At 52.5% G+C, this 22735-nt stretch overlaps 6 protein-coding genes across 6 annotated transcripts; 3 read left to right on the plus strand and 3 right to left on the minus strand.

Annotated features, from left to right (window-relative positions):
• Nucleotide 1: 1 nt before the first annotated feature.
• On the plus strand, nucleotides 2–1754 carry J4E79_001021 (uncharacterized protein; the record flags this gene model as incomplete). Its single annotated transcript, XM_049349932.1, has 4 exons — nucleotides 2–198; nucleotides 247–471; nucleotides 522–1532; nucleotides 1580–1754. 4 exons carry the CDS (start codon nucleotides 2–4, stop codon nucleotides 1752–1754), a joined length of 1608 nt encoding a protein of 535 aa, XP_049215091.1.
• Nucleotides 1755–1893: 139 nt separating this feature from the next.
• On the minus strand, nucleotides 1894–2691 carry J4E79_001022 (uncharacterized protein; the record flags this gene model as incomplete). Its single annotated transcript, XM_049349933.1, has 2 exons — nucleotides 1894–2486; nucleotides 2535–2691. The coding sequence occupies 2 exons, from the start codon at nucleotides 2689–2691 to the stop codon at nucleotides 1894–1896; spliced, it is 750 nt and encodes a 249-aa protein (XP_049215092.1).
• A 965-nt stretch (nucleotides 2692–3656) lies between these two features.
• Nucleotides 3657–5714, plus strand: J4E79_001023 (uncharacterized protein; the record flags this gene model as incomplete). The annotated part of the gene is made up of 1 exon (XM_049349934.1): nucleotides 3657–5714. The coding sequence occupies one exon, from the start codon at nucleotides 3657–3659 to the stop codon at nucleotides 5712–5714; it is 2058 nt and encodes a 685-aa protein (XP_049215093.1).
• Nucleotides 5715–5860: 146 nt separating this feature from the next.
• J4E79_001024 (uncharacterized protein) lies at nucleotides 5861–11463 on the minus strand (the record flags this gene model as incomplete). Its single annotated transcript, XM_049349935.1, has 4 exons — nucleotides 5861–7741; nucleotides 7796–9199; nucleotides 9249–10634; nucleotides 10741–11463. The coding sequence occupies 4 exons, from the start codon at nucleotides 11461–11463 to the stop codon at nucleotides 5861–5863; spliced, it is 5394 nt and encodes a 1797-aa protein (XP_049215094.1).
• A 2637-nt stretch (nucleotides 11464–14100) lies between these two features.
• On the plus strand, nucleotides 14101–15528 carry J4E79_001025 (uncharacterized protein; the record flags this gene model as incomplete). The annotated part of the gene is made up of 1 exon (XM_049349936.1): nucleotides 14101–15528. One exon carries the CDS (start codon nucleotides 14101–14103, stop codon nucleotides 15526–15528), a length of 1428 nt encoding a protein of 475 aa, XP_049215095.1.
• Nucleotides 15529–17970: 2442 nt separating this feature from the next.
• Nucleotides 17971–22558, minus strand: J4E79_001026 (uncharacterized protein; the record flags this gene model as incomplete). Its single annotated transcript, XM_049349937.1, has 3 exons — nucleotides 17971–18396; nucleotides 18447–22033; nucleotides 22087–22558. The coding sequence occupies 3 exons, from the start codon at nucleotides 22556–22558 to the stop codon at nucleotides 17971–17973; spliced, it is 4485 nt and encodes a 1494-aa protein (XP_049215096.1).
• Nucleotides 22559–22735: the final 177 nt, after the last annotated feature.

Below are 22735 nucleotides of genomic sequence, written 5' to 3' on the forward strand. Positions count from 1 at the left end.
GATGACCGTTGGCGCAGACTCCGCTGACACGGCCCCTGTGCCAGGCACTGTGCATCTGGTGGATTTGGATCATAGCATTCAAGCTCGACATGCAGGCAATGGGGACATTATCCTCAACCCAGCGCCATCGAGTGATCCTGATGATCCGCTCAATTGGTCTCCGCGCCGCAAGCTCACCTCGACGATATGTACCAACCTGTACGTGCAACTATCGCGCACCACATATGAGACTAATGAGCCGTGAAGATACACTTGGATGACTGGTATCGCCGTGTCGACGGTGTATTCCGTCTTAGTACCACTATCGGAAGCCTCAGGCGTATCTGTGTCAACGCTGAACGAGGGCACTGGATACATGTTTCTGTTCCTCGGTTGGGGTCTTCTCTTCTGGCAACCTTTCGCGCTGCGATACGGCAAACGTCTTACTTTCCTCATATCAGTCGTCGGTGCCATTGGATGCAGTATCTGGAGGTGAGTGCAATTACATCTACAGTGAAATGCCCTTACACTAACATTCAAAGTGCATACGTCAAAAGCAACGGCGAGTGGATAGCTCGATGTATCGTCATGGGCTTCTTCGTCGCACCAGTGGAAGCTCTACCCGAAATCTCCGTGACCGATGTTTACTTCACCCATCAGCGTGGGAAATACATGGGGTTCTATGCGTTCTCATTGGCCGGTAGCAACTACTTTGCTCCCATCATCTCCGGCTTCATTGCGGAAGGGCAAGGGTGGCAGTGGGTCTTTTACTGGCCGGCAATCTTCTTGACTGTTTCGCTGATCTTCATGTTCCTATTCATGGAGGAGACCAACTATACAAGAAAGATTGAGGGGGTCGCCGTCACAGCTGAGTCTCCGCAGAGAGACCCATCCAAGGTAGTGGATCAAGAGAAGGCCGACACGACGACTTCGCAGTCAACTGCGAGCGATGATATGCGAGTATCAACAAAGACTTTTACGCAAAAGTTGTCAATCTGGCAACCATCGCCAGGGTCAAACGTCTTTGAGCGGGCAAAACGTAGTCTCATGTACCTGAGCTGGCCCGTCATCTTTTACGCAGGGTTCAGCTACGGTTCTTACCTCATCTGGTTCAACGTCTTGAACGCCACTGCCTCAATCATCCTCGGCGGCCCAGGGTACAACTTCAAGCCTTCCATGGTCGGTCTCAGCTACGTGTCTTGCTGCATTGGAGTGATTGCCGGAGCACTCTTCTCAGGACGATTCAGCGACTGGTTGACCATCAAACTAGCGCGCCGAAACAACGGCGTCATGGAGGCTGAACATCGATTATGGCCATTTGCAGTTTGTTTGGTGATGGTCCCGGCATTCTTGATACTCTGGGGTGTTGGTGCTGCACATGGCGTACACTGGCTCGGACTCGTCTTTGCCATGGGTTGTGTCGCTTTCACTTCATCAGTCGGCGTCACCATCAGCGTAAACTACATGATCGACAGCTACCACGACATAAGTGGCGATGCGATCGTGACGGTTATATTGATTCGCAACACCATGTCGTTTGCAATCAGCTACGGGTGAGTTTCTCAAAGCTTTTACAGAATGACTTGCTAACGGAACGTAGCATTACGCCGTGGCTGACAGACTTAGGCTACCAGAACTGCTTCATCTCCGCAGCCTTCGTTGGAATGGCTGCATCAGCAGTATTTCTCGTAATGATCAAGTACGGCAAGGGCATGCGCGTTAAAAGCAGTAGCAAGTACTACAGTATCGTGGATGCTGATAAGGCGATGAACTAGAGCACTGCATATAGAATTCGAAGCATGATTGTACGCGTGGCTGTCATGCTTTTTCATCACCAATGTTACATTCAAACATGATTTCAGCTTCTAGATCCAGTTCATAACATCGTAACATTCGTCCAAGATACATAGTAAACTACAATACGAGCACCGCGAAAAGAGCTACACCGCTAAGCAAACCAGCCGTTCCATACGGTACGCTGATCTCGCCAGCTGCACCGGTGAAGGCCTGTGGTGTTCCCGTAGGCGTAGCAACAGCGCCTGACGCTACCGTTGCTGATCCAGTTCCGCTAGCCGTTGCGCTTATCCTTCCGTCAACACGAAAGAAGTTTGCCGCGAGCGGCGCACTCACACCGTTCTGCGACATGAACGATTGGATGTCAAAGCCTATCCTATCTTGTACGCCAGCGAATGCTGATGCCTGGATGTTCAGACTAGCAGGTTGCGGGAAGAGCAGTTCGACGTATCGATGCGCGACTGTGTCGGTCGCTGGAGGGCCTGGAGGGATGTATGGGGCAGGGCCCTTTTCCGATGATGCGAGAAGTGTGGCCGCGCCCATGAGTTGTTGCTTCGTTGCTTTGAATCCGGTATTCATGCAGTGTAGTAGTGTACGGCGTTCTGTGCCGCCGTCCGCTGGTGGTACATCGAGGTCGAGCATCACAAACATGTATGTTTGGCTTGCATCTATCATGGCGCTGGATAATGCAAGTTGTGGTTGTGTCGCAGCAGCTAGACAAGTCAGACCTTCATTCTATTTCGAGATATTCAAGAGCTTACAAGCTTTCGCTAATTGCTGCCCGGCCGTGTTGACCATAGTAGAATTGAAGATGACTTCAAGCTTGGTGGTAGCCTGAGGCGTAAAACCTGAGGGTACTTGCGCCTGCGCAAGACCCACTAATCCAGCGACCAATACTGAAGGTATGAAATGCATCATAAAGAAAATACGTTTATAAACAAATACGTGGAGAACTTTGTACACAGGATGGAATAAAAGTGGTTTTTTGGAGGCGGCCCGAAATGAGGCTACCAGCCTACATATACCGTCATTATCGAAGTACGCGGCCCCAAGGAATATTCGCTGAAGCCGTGGCATAGTCTGTCGCAGTGCATCTAGCGCCGATAGTAGGTGACGTGCTTACGTAGAGTGTTCCATATGACTATGAAACCGCATCTGCGTGAAGACCTAGCTGTCACATCTTGGCAATCGTCACGCCCACAATGCCTAAAGCAAATCCAGGATCATACCTTTCGACAATTCGCTCATGTGTCGCAAGAAGCCGTACGTAGGAGGCATTGATAATGCTGAAGAAAATGTCTGCTGTGTGGTCAGTCCTTCCTCATTCAGCTACGTGACAGAGTCCAGACAATATCTCGCTGCCCGGGTCTCCGAAGCGCCCCCGAACAGAGCGCCTACTTATGAAAAGATGATGCACAGATATCTGGGGTCGAAATCGAGACTGGAGGTCGTGAGAGCCGTTTGAAGTAGCGGATTTCGCAACGGTTCACGGTCTGCATCCCCGCCGTAATGACGCAGTGGGGAACGTCTGCAAACCTGTCAGGGTTTCGCCAAGGTGTCAACCTCCGAAACTGGAGCAAAGAGACGAGTATAGGCGTCTTTCAGATTCCGACAACTGTTCCAGACAAAAGTCTGACGTAGCATTGATGGGACCAACCGGGAGTGGCCATGGACTGCTGGGCAAGAGCGTCTGGCAAAACACGCTAGGGGCGCCACACGTGAGCGCGCGCTGAAGACAGTCTGTGCTTCTCTTAGCGCCGATCGCCACGTTGCGTGCATGTCGCGCGATCAGGGATACCTCCTAGGTATCTCCTATGCCATCCATCATTATTCGCCGGCGACTTGGGCCTGGACGATATCTTCATTGGAAGGGCATAACATCAATGGCAAGTTCCAGCCACGCCGTCGTGGCTTCAAAAGACCCCGCCAAACCACCGAAACCACATTGGCCACTCGCGTACTGCATACAACCACAGAAGCCCAAAGCCTCGTCACTCCAGTCCTATGGTTTCTCATCTACTCAAGCCGCACCAAAACAATGGTGGAGTCATCGGCTCTATCGAGGCCCCGAAGACAAGGAGATCGAAGTTCTGTATAGCAAGAATAAGGCGCAATCCGAGATATATGCAAAGCAATTCCTTGAGGAACCTGTCATTGGTTTTGACATGGAGTGGCCATGGAATGATTGGAAAAGAGACGATTTGCAGAACAAGATTGGACTGATCCAACTCGCTTCTGAAGACAAGATCGCGTTGTTTCACATCGGACTGCACCCAGGGAAGACAAGCGAAGACATAATCGCGCCGACATTGAAACGCATTCTTGAGGATCCCAAGATTGGCAAAGTAGGTGTCAATGTGCTGAAGGCGGACTTTTCGAGATTGAGTCGCTTCTTCGGGCTCAAGCCCAAAGGTGCCGTCGAATCCAGCCATCTCTACCGCCTCGTAAAGTTCGGCCCTGCAAAGCCGGAGTTGGTGTCGGTCAAGCTGGTGAGTTTGGCACATCAGGTGGAGGAGCAGCTCGGTCTGCCCCTTTACAAGGGTGACGTGAGGACAAGCAACTGGAGCAAGCCCCTGTCGAAAGATCAGATCAACTACGCGGCTGGAGATGCGTACGCGGGCTTCATGCTTTACAAATGTATGAATGCGAAGAGACTTGCCATGAGACCTACCCCACCATTACCGATTCACGCTGAGAAGTACCTGAGCGGCAAGGCATCGAGAGATGATCCGATACTGTTGGACGTCGGAGACGGTACGACCATCACCACAGAAGCCTTCTTTGGTGTCAAACCTGCGAAGAGTGGAACAACAAGAACAAGCTCTAAAGTACCGAAGAAAACAGCACCTGCGAAGACCAGTGCGTCAACATTGGATCATATTTCACAAGCATTATTCGAAGAATTAGCTGTTCGGCGAGCATCCCTTGCAGAGACTGGAAAGATACAGCCATCTCGCGTCATATCCGACACTCTACTAGAAGCCATTGCGCGCGCACAGCCTTGCGATACTGAGAGTCTGCTTGCTGTGAAAGGTATTGGAAAGATCCAACAAACAAAGTACGGCAATGAGTGGCTGGAAGTTATCTCACTTTTCCTTGCCACGAACGGCATCGAGCAATCAGCTGGGACTGTGAAGCCATCCGAACCAGAAATCCAGTTGCCGCATACACCCCGCCGCCCAAAGGTGCAACGCAAGGTTGCAGATGATAGCTCCGGAGATTCCTCTCCTGCTTTCGAAACCGCGCCTCCCCGGACACCTCAGCTACACACTGGCCTATCTTTTACCATGGCAGAGACAAAACTTGGTGTGAATCATGGCAACGAGTCGCACGGCAGTACATCCCCTTACGACTCTGACGACACCCTCCCATCACTCGACTTTGGCAGTCCCAGCCGTCGGCGAACAAGCGCCGGCACCAAGCGCAAACGCGCGGAGAGTCCGGTGAAGACCGACGCAGAAAAGGCCACTCGGCCTGCGGGAGAACCGTTACAAAATCCGACGATAACCACACCTCGCACCGCACTAGCTGGCAAAGTATCGGAAGAACGACCACTAGATACAACGACACCTTCTAAATCGAAAGCAATGTTCACGCAGCAACCATCCCTGAGCCACGCCCTCGGCGTCGCCAGCAAAGGCCCTGCCTCAGCCTCAGCGCCAACCCCAACACAAATTCCACCACTATCACCCGGATCGCGCATCGCTCGGTCAAAGCTTTTGGCTTTCAGTAAACTGGTAACGCGAAAATTACCCGCTCGATCCGCAACGGCTCCACCCATCATAACAGACCATACGTTGGATTTGATCATCAGAGCAAGACCGCAGACGCAAGATGAGCTGGAAAGCATTCCGGGGATAGACAGTTTGCTATTAGCTTGTGAGAAGACGGGCACAGATCTACTGAGGAACGTGGTCAAGTTTGCGCCATCGCAGTCATGATGCAAGTGGGTTGAGAGTTGTGGTATGAACTTACGACTTGAGGAAGCTATACGATAATGGGAGTTCTTTGATTCAACATCTACTTCGTTAAGGGCTGTAATGTCTATGATATTGACACTGTAAAACAGGCCTATACGTTGATGCATTTAAGCCCACATAGCCTTGAACTTGGTGTCAAAGTCTTCTTTCAGAGCCTTGAACGCCTTCAGCACATTCAACAAGCCCTCGCCTTCCTCCCAAGCGGGCGGTTCCTTCTTCTCATCATCGTCCTCGGCATCCCAGCTCTCCTCGACTTCCGATTCGCTGGAAGAGCTACCCATCTCATCCTCCCATGATTCTTCGACCTTCTTCTTGGCCTTCTTCTTGGGTTGGAACGCCAGTTCCTGCTTGGGTGGGACTTTACTCGAAGAAGCAGTGGTGGCTGAACTGGCCTCTGTCGCAGTGTCGGTCGGCAGCATTTTGTCTTCCCGGTTCTCTTCCTCGTCGTCACCACCACCTCGGACGTCGATGAAGTCGAGATCGGACTCTGTTGCAAGACCCAAGAAGTTCGACAAACTTGTAGTAATCGTGGCGAGCGTCATACTGAGGTCGTTCAGTACGAACCATACATCTCCGCGACGAATCTTGTTGGCCGTGATCAGAGCGTTGACGTCACCGTGCATGAAGAAGTCATAAAGGTAAGCGTTCAGCGGAAGATCGGAATCTTCAGGGTAGAGGCCAACGTGAGGTACGACAGCCTCTTCAAGGAAGACGCCAGAACGGCTAGTGCTACACAGATCGTGGATGGACTCGAACTTGTCATCGTATCCCGAAAGAGCAACAAAAGTGGAGCGAGCCTTCACGTTCTGGCTCTCTGACTTTGGAGAGGCCTCGGCACCGACGGTGACGTCTGTTAATGGGAGCGTGTTGTCCGGCTCCTGAACATGTTGGTCGACGAAACTGCGCACGTAGGCTGTGAAAATATCGAGCGTAGTCTTGTTGTGGCGACGCAACACATTCGCAGCGTGCTCTGGCATTGAAGGCAGGAACACAAGCGATGGGCTCTTCTTCACGATCTCTCGTACATATTCTTCGTCCGCCTGTCGACAGTGACGTCGGCCAAACAGATGCGACATAGTGAGCATGAGTTCGCGTAATACCACTTCTTTGTTTGTGTCGATCTTGGCGCAAAGCTCGTGGAAGTATCCATCCTTCAGCAGAGCGTGGAAGGCAAAGGATGAATTCTCGGTGAAGTACAGATGCGATACAGCACCTGCAAAGTTCAAAGGTACACCTTGCGCATCCAGAAGATGCTGTCTCCGCAGGTACTCAATTGAGAAACGCAGATGATGGAGGACTGTCATCTTCGCATCCTCGCCACCAAGGTAGAGTCGTGGCTGTGAGAGCAGGGAGTTGACGCATCGGACAGCGAACGGCGCATTCTCGGATGAGTTCAACAACGTGAACAAACGAAGTACCAGTGTTGTCGTGATGGGGAAATGTCCGTTGAGATCAGGTAACCGGGAGCTGATGAGTTTGTGGATCTTGCTGAGAGACACTCCGTGAAAAACGACATTTCCAAGCATATCGAAACCTCGACGACCGGCACGACCGGCAGCTTGACGGAAGTTGAGCGCCGTCAAAAAGACAGAGTCGCCTGAGAAGACGACAGTCTTACAGGGCATGTTGATACCGAGAGCAAGTGTACCTGTTGCGATCACAACGCGAAGGTAACCCTTTCGGAACAACATCTCAACGCAGTACCTGTACTTTCGGTTCATACCAGCGTGATGGACACCGATACCGCGCATGAGGCCGTCGATAAGCCATTCATCGACTCCACGATAACGTAGCTCCTTCGCGTGTACAGCAAATTCTTCTTGTGACAACTTCTTGTGATCCGCGAAGTGGAATCCATCGAGAGGCTTGTTCGGATCAAACGAAGCAAAGGTGCTGACCTCGACGTTGGCGGCTTCTTTCATCTGGTCCTGTTTAGTCATGCCCTTCGAGGCATCTCCGCGAAGGCCTTGCTTCTCTCGTCTCGCAACCTAGAAAAGAGTTAGTTTTACACGTGCAGTTATTGATCAAAGAGATAAACGTACCTCCTTCTTCCAGTCCTCCCACTGCTGCAGCTTGATCTTCCATTTCGGGCTAGTCTCCTTCCAGGCGACTTCGGCATCGACAAGTTGCTTCATGAGCGTTTGGCACATCTTCTCGCAAATCGCACGATCGTAGTTGAATATGATACCCGGAAGCGCGTCTTGTTGCTGCAGATCAGCGAGCAAAGGTAGTATGCTAGAGATGTCGTGGCTGATTTCCATGCCCAACTCATCGAGTTGTCCCTTGTTGTCTACAGCGTCATTTCCAGCGTCCTCGCCGATTTGATGCTCTTGTAAACCAGATATGGGGCTGCTGAGATCCTTCCGAACTTGAGCAAAAGGCGACTTGTCATCGGCCATCCATGCAGTAAGAAGCTTCTTGAGGCCAGCCTGCCAATTGATAATGTCTGCCTTCTTAATGACTGTTGGGAGTATTGAAGATGGATCCAGAGACTTGTCTACCGGGTACTCGGCCGTCTGGTACTTGGTCATACTCTGCCATAGGGTAAGGCAGTCTCGGGCTTCAAGGGACAAGTCGCTGGGCAATCCGCGCGTGCGATTGATCAAGCTGGCTACAGGATGCAGGAAAGCGAAGTCTGTATGTTCGTCTAATCCCAGCTGTGCAAATGAGCGGTTGCTCGGGAGGGGCAGATAGCTAGCTGCGTTGCGTTTGGCGGGCGGCGTGTATACAAACTTTCGGAGGTCAGAATATCTGTGTGGGTGTTGTACCATAACCAATTCATTGCCAGCAGCTTTCTGACTAGCGGATAGCCAGTCATTGAAAGATTCTGCATTGCCAATGGTTGCCGAGAGCGCGATGATGGGGCAGGGAGCCATGAGTAGCAGCTGTTCCCAGACAACACCGTCTTCGGCTTGGCCAATACAGTGGACTTCATCGAAGATAATCCACTTCACTCGTTCGGACCAGCTCTTCGCGTTGCTAGGGGCCAGCAGCATTATTTGGAGAATGTGGGGAACTGTTACAAGGATCTGACATCCTGTGGGGTTGTTGATCCGGTAGTCTCGTGTGTGAATACCCCAAACAGACTGGCTGTACTTGTAGTTCTTCGAGAATCGTGCTTGGATTTCAGCAGCGATTTGGTTGACCAAAGCTTTGGTAGGAGCAACATATACAAGAACATCATCGTTGTTCGCCTCGAGAACCTGCTTCATGGCGTAGAACGAGATGAATGTCTTACCCGCTGAAGTTGGGGCAATAACGAGCAGACTGCGGCGAGCATCAATTTCATCCAGCACGCGTCGCTGCCACGCATCTGGCTCGAACGGTACACGGGAATCTGGCGCCGAATCGATCGTACGGTCAAAGTACGGTCCACAATGGAGAAGCTGAAACTCTTCTGGAGAGAGGGTTAAGGCTAGATCCGATACCACGGTCTCTTCCAGAACCTATAAGTCTGTTAGCGGTTGCAGGTTGTGAAGGTATTAGTCAACTTACAAACTTGAACGGCAGCTTCCGATCGCCTTGTTCTGCGGGCACTTGCAGCGTGGGCAGCTTCAGGCGCTCAATCGTTAGAGCCAGACACTTTGCAATCGTCTTAGTAACAGTCTCATAGTTGCTAATAGTCCGAGCAGTATCGAACAGAAGCGCAGCGACATAAAGACCCTTCTCTTTGGTGCCGTCGCGGCAAAATCGCACCCACATCTCGAGGAGAACGTTCAGCATGTACATCCGCACATCGGGACCAATGACCTGGCGCTGAGCCTCATTGCGGTCGGCTAGGTATTGCCTGGCTTTGTTGTATCTGGAAGCCAAGTCGACCTGCTTCTCAAGGCCCGCACATGAGACGGTCCAGGCTTGGTACCATTGTTTGGCGTTCTCTTCATCTTTACGCTTTGAGCCTGCTGCGATGTTGGCAAGCATGGCCTCCTTTGATGCATTAATGTTCTTAGTGCTCTGTCTAGACGCTTGCTTTGGTCGCTTGTTCTCGATCGTCTGAGTCGGTGTCATAGATTTCGCTTGGCCTGCTTTCGACTTGTCGCCGAGAGTGATGGTCTCTGGATCTAGTACCTTGCCAACGGCGTTTGTTAGACTGGCGGCGTACGAAGTCATCTCGGCCATGAAGAACTGGTTTCGGCGGAGAGCCTTCTTCGCTATCTTCGGATCTTTCTCGACGACGACCTTTGTTTTCTGATTCAACGATCTCTGGTTATGCCAATGCGTAACTTCGCGGAAGATGTTAGCAGTAGTCGGGTCTGCTTTGCCTCCGGACTTTGACACATCTAGTTTGATAGGCGCCAGATGAGGATCGAAAACATCGTTCGAGAAGGGCAAAACTTTGTACGTCGTTGTCTCTTCATCGCTGGTCTTGGCCGTAGCAGTGTCCGTGCTTGTTGTGGAAATAGCCTTTGGCTGAGCTGGGAGATCGTGGACGTCCAGAGCTGCTGTGGCCTTGAGCAGGGTTTGGAGATGCTCGCTGGGCTCTGTGGCAGGATTACGCGCACACTGTGCAAGAAGTCTTCCGTCGATGAGATCCGCCAAATCGCAGTCCGGATGGCCTTTGAAGGCTTCAGCCCATGCAGGACTACCAATAAACTTGCGCGCCTCGTGGCAGAAGTCCAGAATGAAAGATTTGACGTCATCCGGAATATCGCGCTGCTTGATGATACGATCAGATAGTGGAAGCTCCGAAAGCAATGCTACATGCTGCAGTAGAACAGCCGACAGATCGGCATACGAAGCTGCGAGCTTTGAAGCTACCAGTACTGTCAGGTATTCGCGCTCAGTTAGGAGTTGATCACAAGAAGTCCTGATCGTCTGCAGAAAGCCGCGCATGTGCGACAGATCAACGACATCGGTCAATCTCTTGTTTGTATGGGGCTCCTGATCAAAGTTATTAGCAGACGAAGCTATCAAAGGGGAAACTTTTCATGACAAAAAGCTAGGAGGTGCAAAGTTTATAGGGATATGGACTGTAGTAGTAACGTACTGCTGATGAGACATCAAGCGTCATAGAGCGTGCATGCTCCAGAACCGTTGTGACGACTTTGGTATCGGCCCATTCCAGTCCATTCACAAGTGCCGCACTGTAGCCCCGCTGCATCATACTGTATATGAATGTGCGGAAAGAAGTCTTGTACTCTTGTTGGCGCTCCTGTACATCCTTGTCTTCACCCTGTAGGGTATCAAGGTCCTTCTGTAGGACCAGCCTCTTGCGGATATCAGTGAAGGAAGCTCCGTCATGACACAAGACGAAGTAAATGTCTGTAGCACGCAGATACTCCGTGAAGCCATCGGATGATACTGATGAGAAGGTGTTGATCTCAATCTCTGGGACAGCATCTGGCAGGTTGACCTTGAGATGGCGGATGATAGCTGCTCGTGCAAGCAGGTACTTCTCGCTTATGGCTGGCGACGCATCCTGGGGTACGCAAAGATCTTGATGTTCGTCGAAGAAGGCAATGTGGAAGTTGCAGCCTCGAGAGACGAGACCCTGTAGAAATTTCTCGACGGCGTACGATGCGTGCAGCAATTGATATCCAGGGTCGAAATCGATCTGTGGGTCGCCGAAGCACTGAAGCAAAAGTGATTCGCCGTGTACGAGAAAGCGCTCACTGCCTGCAAAGTCGCCTACCAGGTCGACCCGGCGGCTGTAGAGGTTGGAGTACCATTGGAGGATCTGCTCCTCGGTACCTTGCTTGTCGGCAGCCATGCTGGGTGGTCTGCACGCGAAGGAAGGAGGGGCGGCGGTCAGAAGCTGTGGTCAGCAGCAGGGTGGTGAGAGAGTGTTTGTCCCCTCAGCCGTTTAGTGGCAGGTGTTGTTAGGTGGGTAGCCGCTGGTGGCGGATAGTGGGACTGTCGATCCCGCGCCAAGTCTTACAGGAGCGTTGCAGTCAAGCTCAGTGCCCAGTACGTCTTGTGCCTCGGCTGAATTCCTGCCTAGCCAGGTGAAGGGAGCCGTATTTTGAGTTAATTTTCTGACTGTTGACGTACGTGGATGTGATGTACGTATACGTACTGTCAGCTGGAGTCGAGTGGAGCCGCAGGCCTGGATTCTGCGAATCTGGAAAAGCCGAAAACCCTGACGCGACTAGTGCGCGCTAGCGGGTCAAGCGAGCTGGAAGGTACCACCATCAGCAATTATGGGGCATCGCTATCGGGACCTGAGATCGTACAGATCTAGATTCGGTAGAGCTAGGTCAAGTTCTCAGTGCTTATGGTAAATGCTTGCAATACCTACTGGCCGTTAGGCGGAGTTGAAGGTTCTTCTGACATTCTGGCAAGCTGTACAACACAATTGATCGGGGAAGAACAACGATGGCATCGAAAATGTGAAGCTTTTCAATTTAAAAGGAAACGTCTCGCACGGAGTGTGACGACGACGGCAACTCAGCTCGGAGAGCTTCGCGCCTAGCGACTGACAAGAACATACAAACGCCACCATGACCCTTGTTTGACCTATTAACATACATTCGAAAGAAAGTCCAGCGCTCGTCGCATGAGAAGAGCGATACTTGGCAGGATACATGGGCATGCAAGGCCAGACGACTAAGGGAGGATCAAACAAGAACATGCCGATGCCGCGGTCGAATGTAACCTGGTGGCTGCTTTATGAAGAAAAGCAATTCTACTTCTACTCAGTAAAGTCAGACTTGGTAAAGGTCTGTGGGAACGTTTCATACTCACCGAGACAACTCGTCTCCTTATATTTCAGATCTCCAGTGGTGCAAGAAGGTCAAGCTTGGCGTGGGGTTAGCTACATCATACGATGCGATATACAGTAGAACTTACCGGGACAATACGGTTCCAGTGTGCTGGGCTGGGCGGGGGCTGGGGTGGAGGTGACGGTGGGTCATCTCTTGAGCGGTCCTGCGGCGGTGTAGACATTGATAAGCTCAATGGAGCATGAACCGAGCGTGCGTTGACCAGATCAGAGGCATTGTCCACTGAAGATCTCGTAGTGATGCCCATGCTGTTCGTGTGGTAGTTACAAATCGATCGTAGAGCAGTAATATTGATGGGTCAGACGCGGGATTGGAAGATGATAGTCAAAGAGCTGTATGTGCGAAGGAGTGGAAGACTGTTCTGGAGGACAAAACACTAACGTAGTCTCGATATTAAATAGTCTGAGGCAAGGTTTTCCTACACTCCCAATGAACACCATAAGAGGCCACCTAGTGGCGTACAGGGGCGTATGTCTAGTTGGCAGACCCAAAAAGCCAGGCAAAGGCAATCAGAATCGCAGCGGCCCGTCCGCGCGGATAGACGGGTGGCGTCAGGAAGGACTAAGTCTAAAGTGTTGTGCTGGAATGGGATGCTGGTTTGGCAGACAGGGTGCACAAGCGGCGAATAAGAGTCTTCCCCGGGCGGAAGAAAGCTTGATCTGGGGTGTAGAAGATGCCATCTTGAACGGCGGTAAACAACGTGTCGACGGGTGAGAGCACGGCGAGCGACAGTCGACCGATTGTGTGACTACCAGGGTTGAGTACTGCTTGCAACTAAGTAGGCGGCGGGGAAGATGCTCCGCAGCCGCACATCCCCTTGTGCAAGGTGCCTGGGAAGATTGCTTTGCCTCCAACTGTAGGCTTCTGAAATGGCGGTCTACGAAGCCATGATGTCAAGATGGATACACGAATACTTCCATTCGTTCGTGGGCATGACTAGACGCCTCGCACCCAGCTGCTAAAGTCTTTGATTGGCTGGTCGAGCTGCACGCATTCCCGTGCTAGGACTTGGGACGATCAGTAGGTGATGGCAGACGATGTTTGTCTATACTCAAGTGAAGCAAACGGCTGACCAGTCGACATAGCCTCACTTTTGAGCCATGATATAGAGTTGTTGAAATGGATAGATGCAGCTTTGGCGAGGATGTCAATCGGTGTGAAAGCCTGCGCAGTTCGGACAGGTGAAGTGGTGAGGGTGAGACGAGTCACAGACAACAAGGCCGGCGCGCTCGGACGTGACGGCGCGCCAAGGCCAACGCGAGCCCTGGAGCATCGCGACTTCCTTTCAGGCAGACTCACTCTACGCCAATCCCCCCCAGCCTCGCACTCCCGCCAGTCGCCTAGAATCGCCTATTCGAGACGCACTCCAGATCCAGAAGCGACCGTCTCGGCTGCTCCACGGCGCTGTCCACTACCGTCGCATGCGCCCGTCCGACATGTGCTTCACTGGGTCGTAGGGCTAGCAATCACATCGTCCGTCCCTGCGTCACCCGGCTGGTGATACCCTCGCCGCCCGCCCATCGGCTCTCTTCACCCCTTCCGCTTCATTAGACGCAGCGCGCCCGCACCCGACAGCCCCACCAGTTCCACCCCAGCCCTCACACATCGCACTGCGCCCCGCCAACATGTCTTCGGTCTGGAACCCCGACAATGTACGCGACGTGGCCGAATCGGTGGGCATCGCCTCACTTGCCGACAATGTCGTCGAAGAGCTGGCACGCGACGTCGACTTCCGCTTGGCACAGGTGCTAGAGGAGGCCCTCAAGTTCATGCGACACGGGAAGCGGACCACCCTGAGCACACAGGATATATCCAATGCCCTCAAGGTGTTGAATGTGGAGCCCCTCTACGGCTACGAGTCTACCCGGCCGCTGCGCTTCGGTGAGGCTTCGCTGGGGCCCGGCCAGCCCTTGTACTATGTCGAAGACGAGGAGGTCGATTTCGAGAAGCTCATCAATGCCCCACTGCCTAAGGTGCCACGGGAAATCACCTTCACGGCACACTGGCTCGCCGTCGAAGGGGTCCAGCCTTCGATACCTCAGAACCCCAACACCAACACCGGCGATCTCCTGCCCAAGGGACCCAACGCGAACCCTCACTTGGCCGCGGCTAACGGCCTGGACAACGTCAACGTCAAACCGCTCGTCAAACACGTGCTATCCAAAGAATCGCAAGAGCTTTTCAACAAGCTGTCGGGCGCCCTCATCGACGAGACGAACATCGAATGGCAGAACGCGGCACTTGCTGCCATCTCGACGGAGCCGGGCATTCACCAGCTGACGACCTACCTCCTTAGCTTCATAGCCGAAAAGGTTACACACAATATGAAGAACCTGTTCATCTTGACACAGATGATGCGTGCCGCAGAGGCGCTGTTGAAGAACCAGGCCATCTACCTCGATCCCTACGTGGCATACATGGTACCGCCCATCCTGACGTGCTGCACAGGCGGCAAGGTAGGACCAGCAAACCCTGCGCCATCCAACGCCTCCTCAGAGACGCTGAACGGAACCATGCCCGACCACAACCGCGCTACCCAAGATGCATTCTACCTGCGAACGCTTGCAGCCCACCTCCTCAAAGACATTTGCCGGAAGCACGCGTCGTCGAATCAAGGCCTCAAGGCACGAATCGCACGCACCTGCCTGAAGCAGTTTATGGATCCCGACAAATCAGTTGGAACACACTTTGGCGCTCTGCAAGCGTTGCTCCTCGTCCTAGGCGCCGGTGACGCACTGAGAGGACTCATCCTACCGAACATTAAGATGTACAACGATGACTTCCTCTCTAAAAAGCTCGCCGACGAGAGCACGAGGCACGACACTGAGATACTACTTGCAGTACTCGTAGGCTCCTTCCCCGCCCTGGTGCCCAAGAGCATAAGAGAGCGGAGACAAAGGGAGCAACAAGAGGGAACATACACAGCACCAGACCTTGACGACGTGCGAGAGCAGCTCGTCAGCAAGGTCGGCAATCTCGTGGCCGCCCACTTGATTGAGAAGAAGATGGATCTCGAAGTGCAGGAGATCCTTAGGAAGGACTTTGACATTTGAGCTATCTATGAGAGAGCATACGAGGCATTACTATTGGCGTTCCAGGAGAGGGGCTTGCTTGGATGATACCATTTGCTCCGAGACACCGCGCTCGCGCGGCTGTAATTCAAATCCGTCCTTTACATGACTCACCGTTCAGCTGCTCAAGTACTGATATCGTGCATTTTGATTCAATAGCGAGCGTTCACCCTAATCTACTAATCAGATAAGTACAAACTGTATAGCCAAGAAGAACCTAGAAGTCTACATCGCCTTGAGATTTTGTTATCTTTCGTTCATATAACAACCAGACTGCAGCGCGCTCGTTCACTTCCCTCGCGCAACGGGCAACAACAAGGCCTCATCTCCCCCATCATCATCCGTCCACCTCGCTATTTTCGCAGCAACGCCATCAACAACACCTTCCATCATCCCGATACCCTCGTCAATAAAACTCTTGCTCTTCCGGACCAATCTGCTACCTCTGTTGCCAGGAGTCGAAGACCCGGAATGTGCTGTACCAGCTTCCAAAGCTTCCATATCGGAGAGATTGAGTTCAAACGTCTCGTTGCTGTCCTCTGCGGTATAACTCAACGCAGGAGACACTGATCCAGACGCTGGAACTGAGGTTGGCGTCGTGGGAGCGAAGAAGGCGGCTCGTTCGGCTTGCCATTCCAGCGAACTTCGCTTTACCAGTGTGGCGCTTACATCAGGGCTGAGGAGACCGTTGGGAGGAGGGTCGAGAAAAGGGTTAATCGGCGACGTGCTGCCGGATGTAGATGGAGTCGGTGAAGGAGGGACAGAGAGTGTTGGTGTAATTGTAAGACCGAATCGTGGGCCCGCTGAAGGCGAAGACGAAAAACGGCGGTGTGTTGTATATGTGCGATCTTGGAATTCGGATCGCATTGCTCGACTCCTTGGGCGGTTGTAATTGGACGTTGTGTGTTGTGGTCTGTACTTCATCTCGATACTCTCAACGACCTGCCCGTTATCTCCTAGGTAGGAAAATGGAATCTGGGCCGCTGATGTGATAGCGCTGTCACTATCCACGGCGGAATCCAGCCCTCTGTCTATCGAGATGCCACTTTGGCTTCCATGTCGATGTGCGTACTTGCTCACTTTGTCAATCGGCCTCCTCTCCTCCTTCCTGTTTCCGTTATTTTTCTTCCCTTTCCATTCTGCGCTCCCTGCTTTCGATCCCGTCCTCATGCTTATGGCGCAAGTAATCACCGTCCACATAACACCCAGTGCGAGAATTGCTATGGTACCGACAAAGAGTATTTTGTACCCTGGAGCCAGGTACGCTAGTTCGTAGTCTACACGGCCCATAATGCTCGGGTGATAGGGAAGTTCGTTGTGTGTGATGGCGTTTGGGTCTTGTAGCGGATTCGAGTACTGTGTCGCGCTATGCGGTACGATAGCGTCTGGGTAGAGGATACCGGGTGGTGAGACGCGGGGGTATGATGAGCGGTGCGGTGATGGCGATGTGTCTGCATTCGGCGTTGTCGGTGTTGTTGTTGAGCCCTTTGACGATTCCAGTCGCGCTACGTCATACGAAGGTCTGGGTGAATGTGGGAGTGACCGTGCAGCGAAATCAGCCTGCAGTGTGCGACGCATGCCAGGAATGATTCCCTGAATCTGCGGGATCGGAAAGCGAAGCCCGGCCTTTAAACTAGGTGTCGCAGACGGCCAGTTGAACGTCGAGGCGCTATTGTAGTCGTACTGCGTGTCTTTTGCATTAGTGGTGGGCTGTTCAGAATCTTTCGCAGTGGTAGTGATAGTGCGTGATGTCTCACGGTATTGCGCCGCTGGTGCCATAACAAGATAGTGCGATGATGCACTAGCAAAATGAATGTCGATATAGTTACACAGCAAGCTGCAAGAGGGTACAAAGACAAAGGTAATTAACGAAGAGCATGAAAGAGTTTAGAAGAGAAGCGGCGACCACGGAACAATGCGAGACAATTTGTCAAAGAGACTACTGGAAGGAGTAGTCGTGAAGCAATAATATGAGACAGGCGCGCACCAAAGATTCAACAAAGACGATTGATTCATGATGTGGCACCACAGCACCATGAGTTCACGCAGCATCGATGTTTTGAACGATAGTTGTACAGTGATGATTTGATGAGACTAGGATTATGTATATGTGAAGAAGCTATGCGAGCTCAGTGTTGTCATTCAACCAAACGCCGCCCAATTGGATATCCAAACTGCAAGTCTAGAGTGTACTTTTGAATGAGACAATGCTATGTCGCAAGAAACGCACAGTACTTTGAAATGCGGAACGACGTTTATGCAGCCGCAGCTGCGGCGGGATTATGTACGGCAGTTCCCAGGCAGAACGGGCGCCCACTTCCACACAGAGGTGTGGATCGTGTAGCACCGAACGCAGTATGGGACGCCGTGTACCCTTGTGGTACTCACTGAGTGGTGACATATGTCGAGCCACCAACTGGCCGCTTATCTGCGGTTGAAGTTGAGGTACTTCGCGGCGACGAAAAGAATTACCAAGTTGCTGGCAATGAAAGCAGCGAAGATACCCAAGTCTCTCCATCTGTTGCTGAACTCGTATCCAAGAGGTCGATAGAACTCGTCGCCGACCTTGTAGGCGCAGTAATTGCAGACGTCGGTGGCGTTGTCGAGGAGGTATCCGGGCGCACCGCTGGAGAAGAAGTCGCTCATGTACGTTCCACATTCCTGGCCTTGTGGGGCGCTGAACTGGTTGTACTCGCCAGATGTACATTGGACTTTGAGGTCATGAAGTTCAGTAACAATCATGCCGCCGATGAGGCGCGTGAAAGGGTTCAGCTCATAGAGCCATACACGCCAGAATTTGGGGATTGAGGGCTTGGGAATGGTGACACCGCAGAAGAGAGCGAAGATGATCTGAAAATAAAATTAGCTCATGCTTCAAGAGGGCATTGATGTTGACTTACGATGATGAAAGGGTTGACATAGGACGCGATGAAGGGGGTTGGTGTCAACGCAGCAATCGCCTGAGCCAGAGTGACGGAGAAGACCTCAGTGATGAGTACAATCAGGAATTGATATCCGGCGCGCGAGCTGTCGGAGTTCAAGCCCGGGATGTAGTAAAGAGGAAGGAAGAAGAAAACGGCGCAAAGCACACTGTATGGCATCTCCGCAAGAACCATAGACAACGCGAATGGGAATGTCTTGTATGCCTTGGACATCTGCTCACGGAAAGAGATCATACGTTGGACAGCGTACTTGGGTTCAACTTGAGCGAGAATGAGGGCTGGCAGAACCGTGACCTGGAAGATAATGAACACGCGGTATTGCAGAGATGCTCGGGAGTCGTCCAGCTGAAGGTACATGAGACCTGTGAGCAAAGCGATGATGACGTGGTTGAAGAGGCGAGTGAAGCCGTAGTTGGGAGTGCGCCAGAAAGACAAGTTTTGGCGTCTGACAACTTGCTTAATCTGGTAAGACATCGGTGTAGCGAACTCCTTTTGCTCAACTGGCTCGGCAGAACCAACAGCAGCCATGCGCTCTTCCTTGACCTGACCAATGTGGCGCTTGACTTCAGCGAATTCCTCAGAATCCCTCCATACATCAGCCCAATCGCGGTCACCAATGCGAGGAGCGGAACCAGCACCGACGGCATCTAGCATCCACTCGGCAGGGTTGGCATCCGGAGGGCAGTCAGCACCGTGGCGATGGAAGTAGTCGAGGAGAACATGGGCATCCTTGCCGATGTCACCGAAGTAAACACATTGGCCACCCCTTTGGAGAAGGAGCAATCGGTCGAAGTTTTCGAAAAGAGCAGAGTTGGGCTGATGGATAGTGCACAGGATAGCTTGGCCAGCGGCAGCAAGTTTGCGAAGGAAACGGACGATGTTGAAAGCACTCTGAGAATCGAGACCAGAAGTAGGTTCGTCCAAGAACAGAAGGAGCTCAGGCTTGGCAGCGAGTTCGACACCTATGGTAACACGCTTGCGTTGTTCGACGGCTAGACCACTCTCAGGGTCTCCAATAATGGCGTCTGCGATGTCTTCCATTTCCAACAAGGCGATGACCTCCTCAACGTAGGCATACTTCTCGGCTTGAGGTGTCTCATACGGCTGTCGCAGGTCGGCGGAGAAGCGGAGTGCCTCACGGACGGTTGTAGCAGGTTCGTGGACATCAAGTTGTTCGGCGTAGGCAGTTCCACGTTGGAACGCGATACCAGGGACCTTACCATCGACTAGCTTGTCACCACTAATAACACCGATGTTCTTGCGGTTGGCCAGCACATCGAGAAGTGTGGTCTTTCCAGCACCTGAGGCACCCATGAGTGCTGTCAGCTGTCCGGGCTTGACGTATCCGTAGATGTTGTTGAGCAGGCGGAGCTCTCCGCTGGGGACAGGTACGTCGTAGCAAAGGTCTTCCCATGTGAGGACAGCTTTGGACGCAATGTTGAGATCTGAGTTCTGGTCGCTGCTGTCTTCCTTGCGGTTACGCTTATCACGCTTCTCTTGCAACTTGGCGTTGAGCTCCTTGAGTTCCTTGTTCTCTTTCACGAAGAAGGTGACTGTACGGCCACCGGCACCCCACTTGACGAATTCTCCGAGGAAGGCGTTGGCGAGAAGGAATCCGACAATGAGAGCAACCATGATACCGTAGTGCATCCAGAGGTCTGAAGGATCCCATTGGAAGTTGGTCTTGATGTAGTTGGTGCCAGAAACGATGGGGTTACCAGCCTCACTGCCAGGTAGAGTACAAACCTGGGCGTTGAGGTCATCGTACCCAGGCCCAGCAGGAATCAGAGAGCTGCCGGCACAGGTCAAGTCCAGACGACTGAACTCGTTCATCATCAGCGCGGAGAAACCCAGTCCCAGGGCATTGATGTAGAAGATCCATCGGAGCCAGACTTGTTCGGACTGCCACTGAATGAGATAACCAGAGGTGAGTACGAACAATGTTATGATCGTAGCAGCCAGACGGATTGCGACGTCGAAATCGGGGCAGAGACATCCCACTGTTCGGAAGAACAATGTCATGGCAAGGTAGCCAGTGATGATGACCAAAGCGAATGTGAAAAAGGCTCCAGCGTCTCGCACCAGGTTCGTCATGAAGTACACGATAATGGAGAAGACCAGAATCTGCACAGATGCAAACAAGAGATCGACTCCAATCTGGGCTATCCAAAGGGCTGATGGTCGATGGAAAGTGAAAGCGCGATGTTTGTTGATGATCGGTCTACCTAACATAGTGGATGCCAATTCGGAGAAAGCCTGGAAAGCGTTGAAAAGGAGAGCGATGAAGAGAACACCGCCACGAGTGAAGGCGCCTTCAGAGGTATCAGGGAGATTGAGCCAGACGGTACCAGTAATGATAGCGATAGAGATAGAGGTGATCCAAGAAACAACCAGGGCAAACTTGTCCTGCCATTTGAGCAAGAATTGACGCTTCGCCAGAGCCCAGACCTGGAGATAGAACGGAATCGAGTAAACAGACTTCTGGGGTGCGTGGCGTTTGGACTCCTTGACAGCCAACTGGAAGTCGTCATAAACATGCTTCTCCTGATCCATCTGGGCCTTGTATGCTACCATCTCAGCATCGAGCCTAGCCGCAGATTCGGATCGATTGAAGGCTTCGGCTAGCGCTTCGGGTGTTGAAGGAACGTCCTTCTCGCTCATACCGGGCTTGAACTCGCGCTCGAAAGGATCGGTGCAACCAGTGAGATAGTCGGGGGTGGTTTGGCGGGGCTTCTCCTTGAACCCGAGACCCTCGAAGTAGGCGCGGGCTTCCTGAGCAGGTCCAAAGTAGACTTGTCGGCCGCTGTCGATGACCATGACCTTGTCGAAGCACTTGTAGATGTTTTCGGAAGCCTGGTAGAGAGACACGAAGGTTGTCGTCTTGTAGATGTTCGTGAGCACCCTAAGCGAACGCGCATAATCGACAGCAGTCGAAGCATCTAATCCTCTTGTCGAGTTGTCCCAGCTCATCAGCGAAGCACCAGTAATCATGGTTTCGGCGATGGAGACTCGCTTCCTCTCTCCTCCACTGACACCACGGACGAATGGGTTGCCGACGATGGTGTTGCGGGTGTGTTCAATATTGAACATCTTGAGCATGAGGTCGATGACCTTCTCCTTGAAATCTTGTCTTGAGAGTCCGGCAGGGCGCTTTCCCGGGACCTTGGTCTCGAGCGCGAAGTCGAGTGTTTGTCCGACTGTGAGCGTGGGGTGGTGGTTCTCGTCCTCCTCACAGTAGACTGCCTCTCCTCTGTATCTCTTCTCGAAGAAGTCGGCGTCGAATGGACCGTACAGAACGTTTCCGTCGACCTTGGTGTATCCGTATCGCTGGTTGCTGATGACCTTGAGGAACGTGGTACAACCACTGCCGGGCTTTCCCAGCACGAGCACCATCTCACCAGGCTTGACGACACCCTTGAAGTCCTTCAGAATGTCGAACTCCTTGCCCTTCTTGCCAAGGCCGAGAATGCTGGCAGCGGTTTCGAAGACGTTGAAAAAAGATACGAACGCGTCGGGGAAGGTCTTGACATAGTTCTTCACACCACCTGTGCGAGAGTTAGCGTATGTTTTGCGTGAGGCGTGCACCGAGTAGTCGTACCAATTCCGCTGACGGTGAGACCGTCCCACACAACGCCAATGCGCTTCGACTTGATGCCCGCTGCCTCTTCCTCATCTTTACCACCGCGTAGGGTTGCCTCGAGATCGAAGGGCTCATCGGACGAGTCTGAGCCTTCAACAGTAGCCTTCTCTACGTCTGTGATGGCCTGGTCTTTGCGACTCTGCTTGCTCTGTACGCGACTCAATCGGCGCGAGATGTTGCTGGTACGCGAGAGTTCCTTTGAGAGTTCCGCAAAGTCGGCCTCGGCACGTTGAATGTTGACTCCACCCGTGACATTGCTGAAACCCTTTTCGTTGTGCGCCGAGTTGCGCGCAGTGCTGTCGGTGACGGAAGCAGTCCTTATACTGGCGTCGTCGCGGTTTAGGTGGTTGCGATTGGGATGAATAGCCTCAAAAGTGGTGCCCTCGGTGTGCTCTTGGATCTGCGTATGTTGTACGCTGGCGTTGTCCATGGCGGCGGCGGTACAGGGCGCACCCTGGGTTGAATTAAGCGGTAGCGAACCGGTACAGGCAGCGGCGATGTCTCACTCAGCTGCAGGCACGGCAAAGAAGCGAATTATAAGGAACGTATGGATATCTCGAAAAACAAAACAGGAGCACAGCAAAGGGCGCGAGGGCTGTCGCAACGG

This window comes from Alternaria viburni (assembly GCF_023758015.1).
Source record: "Alternaria viburni strain BMP 2772 chromosome Unknown scaffold_2, whole genome shotgun sequence".
In the NCBI taxonomy this organism is placed as follows: Eukaryota; Fungi; Ascomycota; class Dothideomycetes; order Pleosporales; family Pleosporaceae; genus Alternaria; species Alternaria viburni.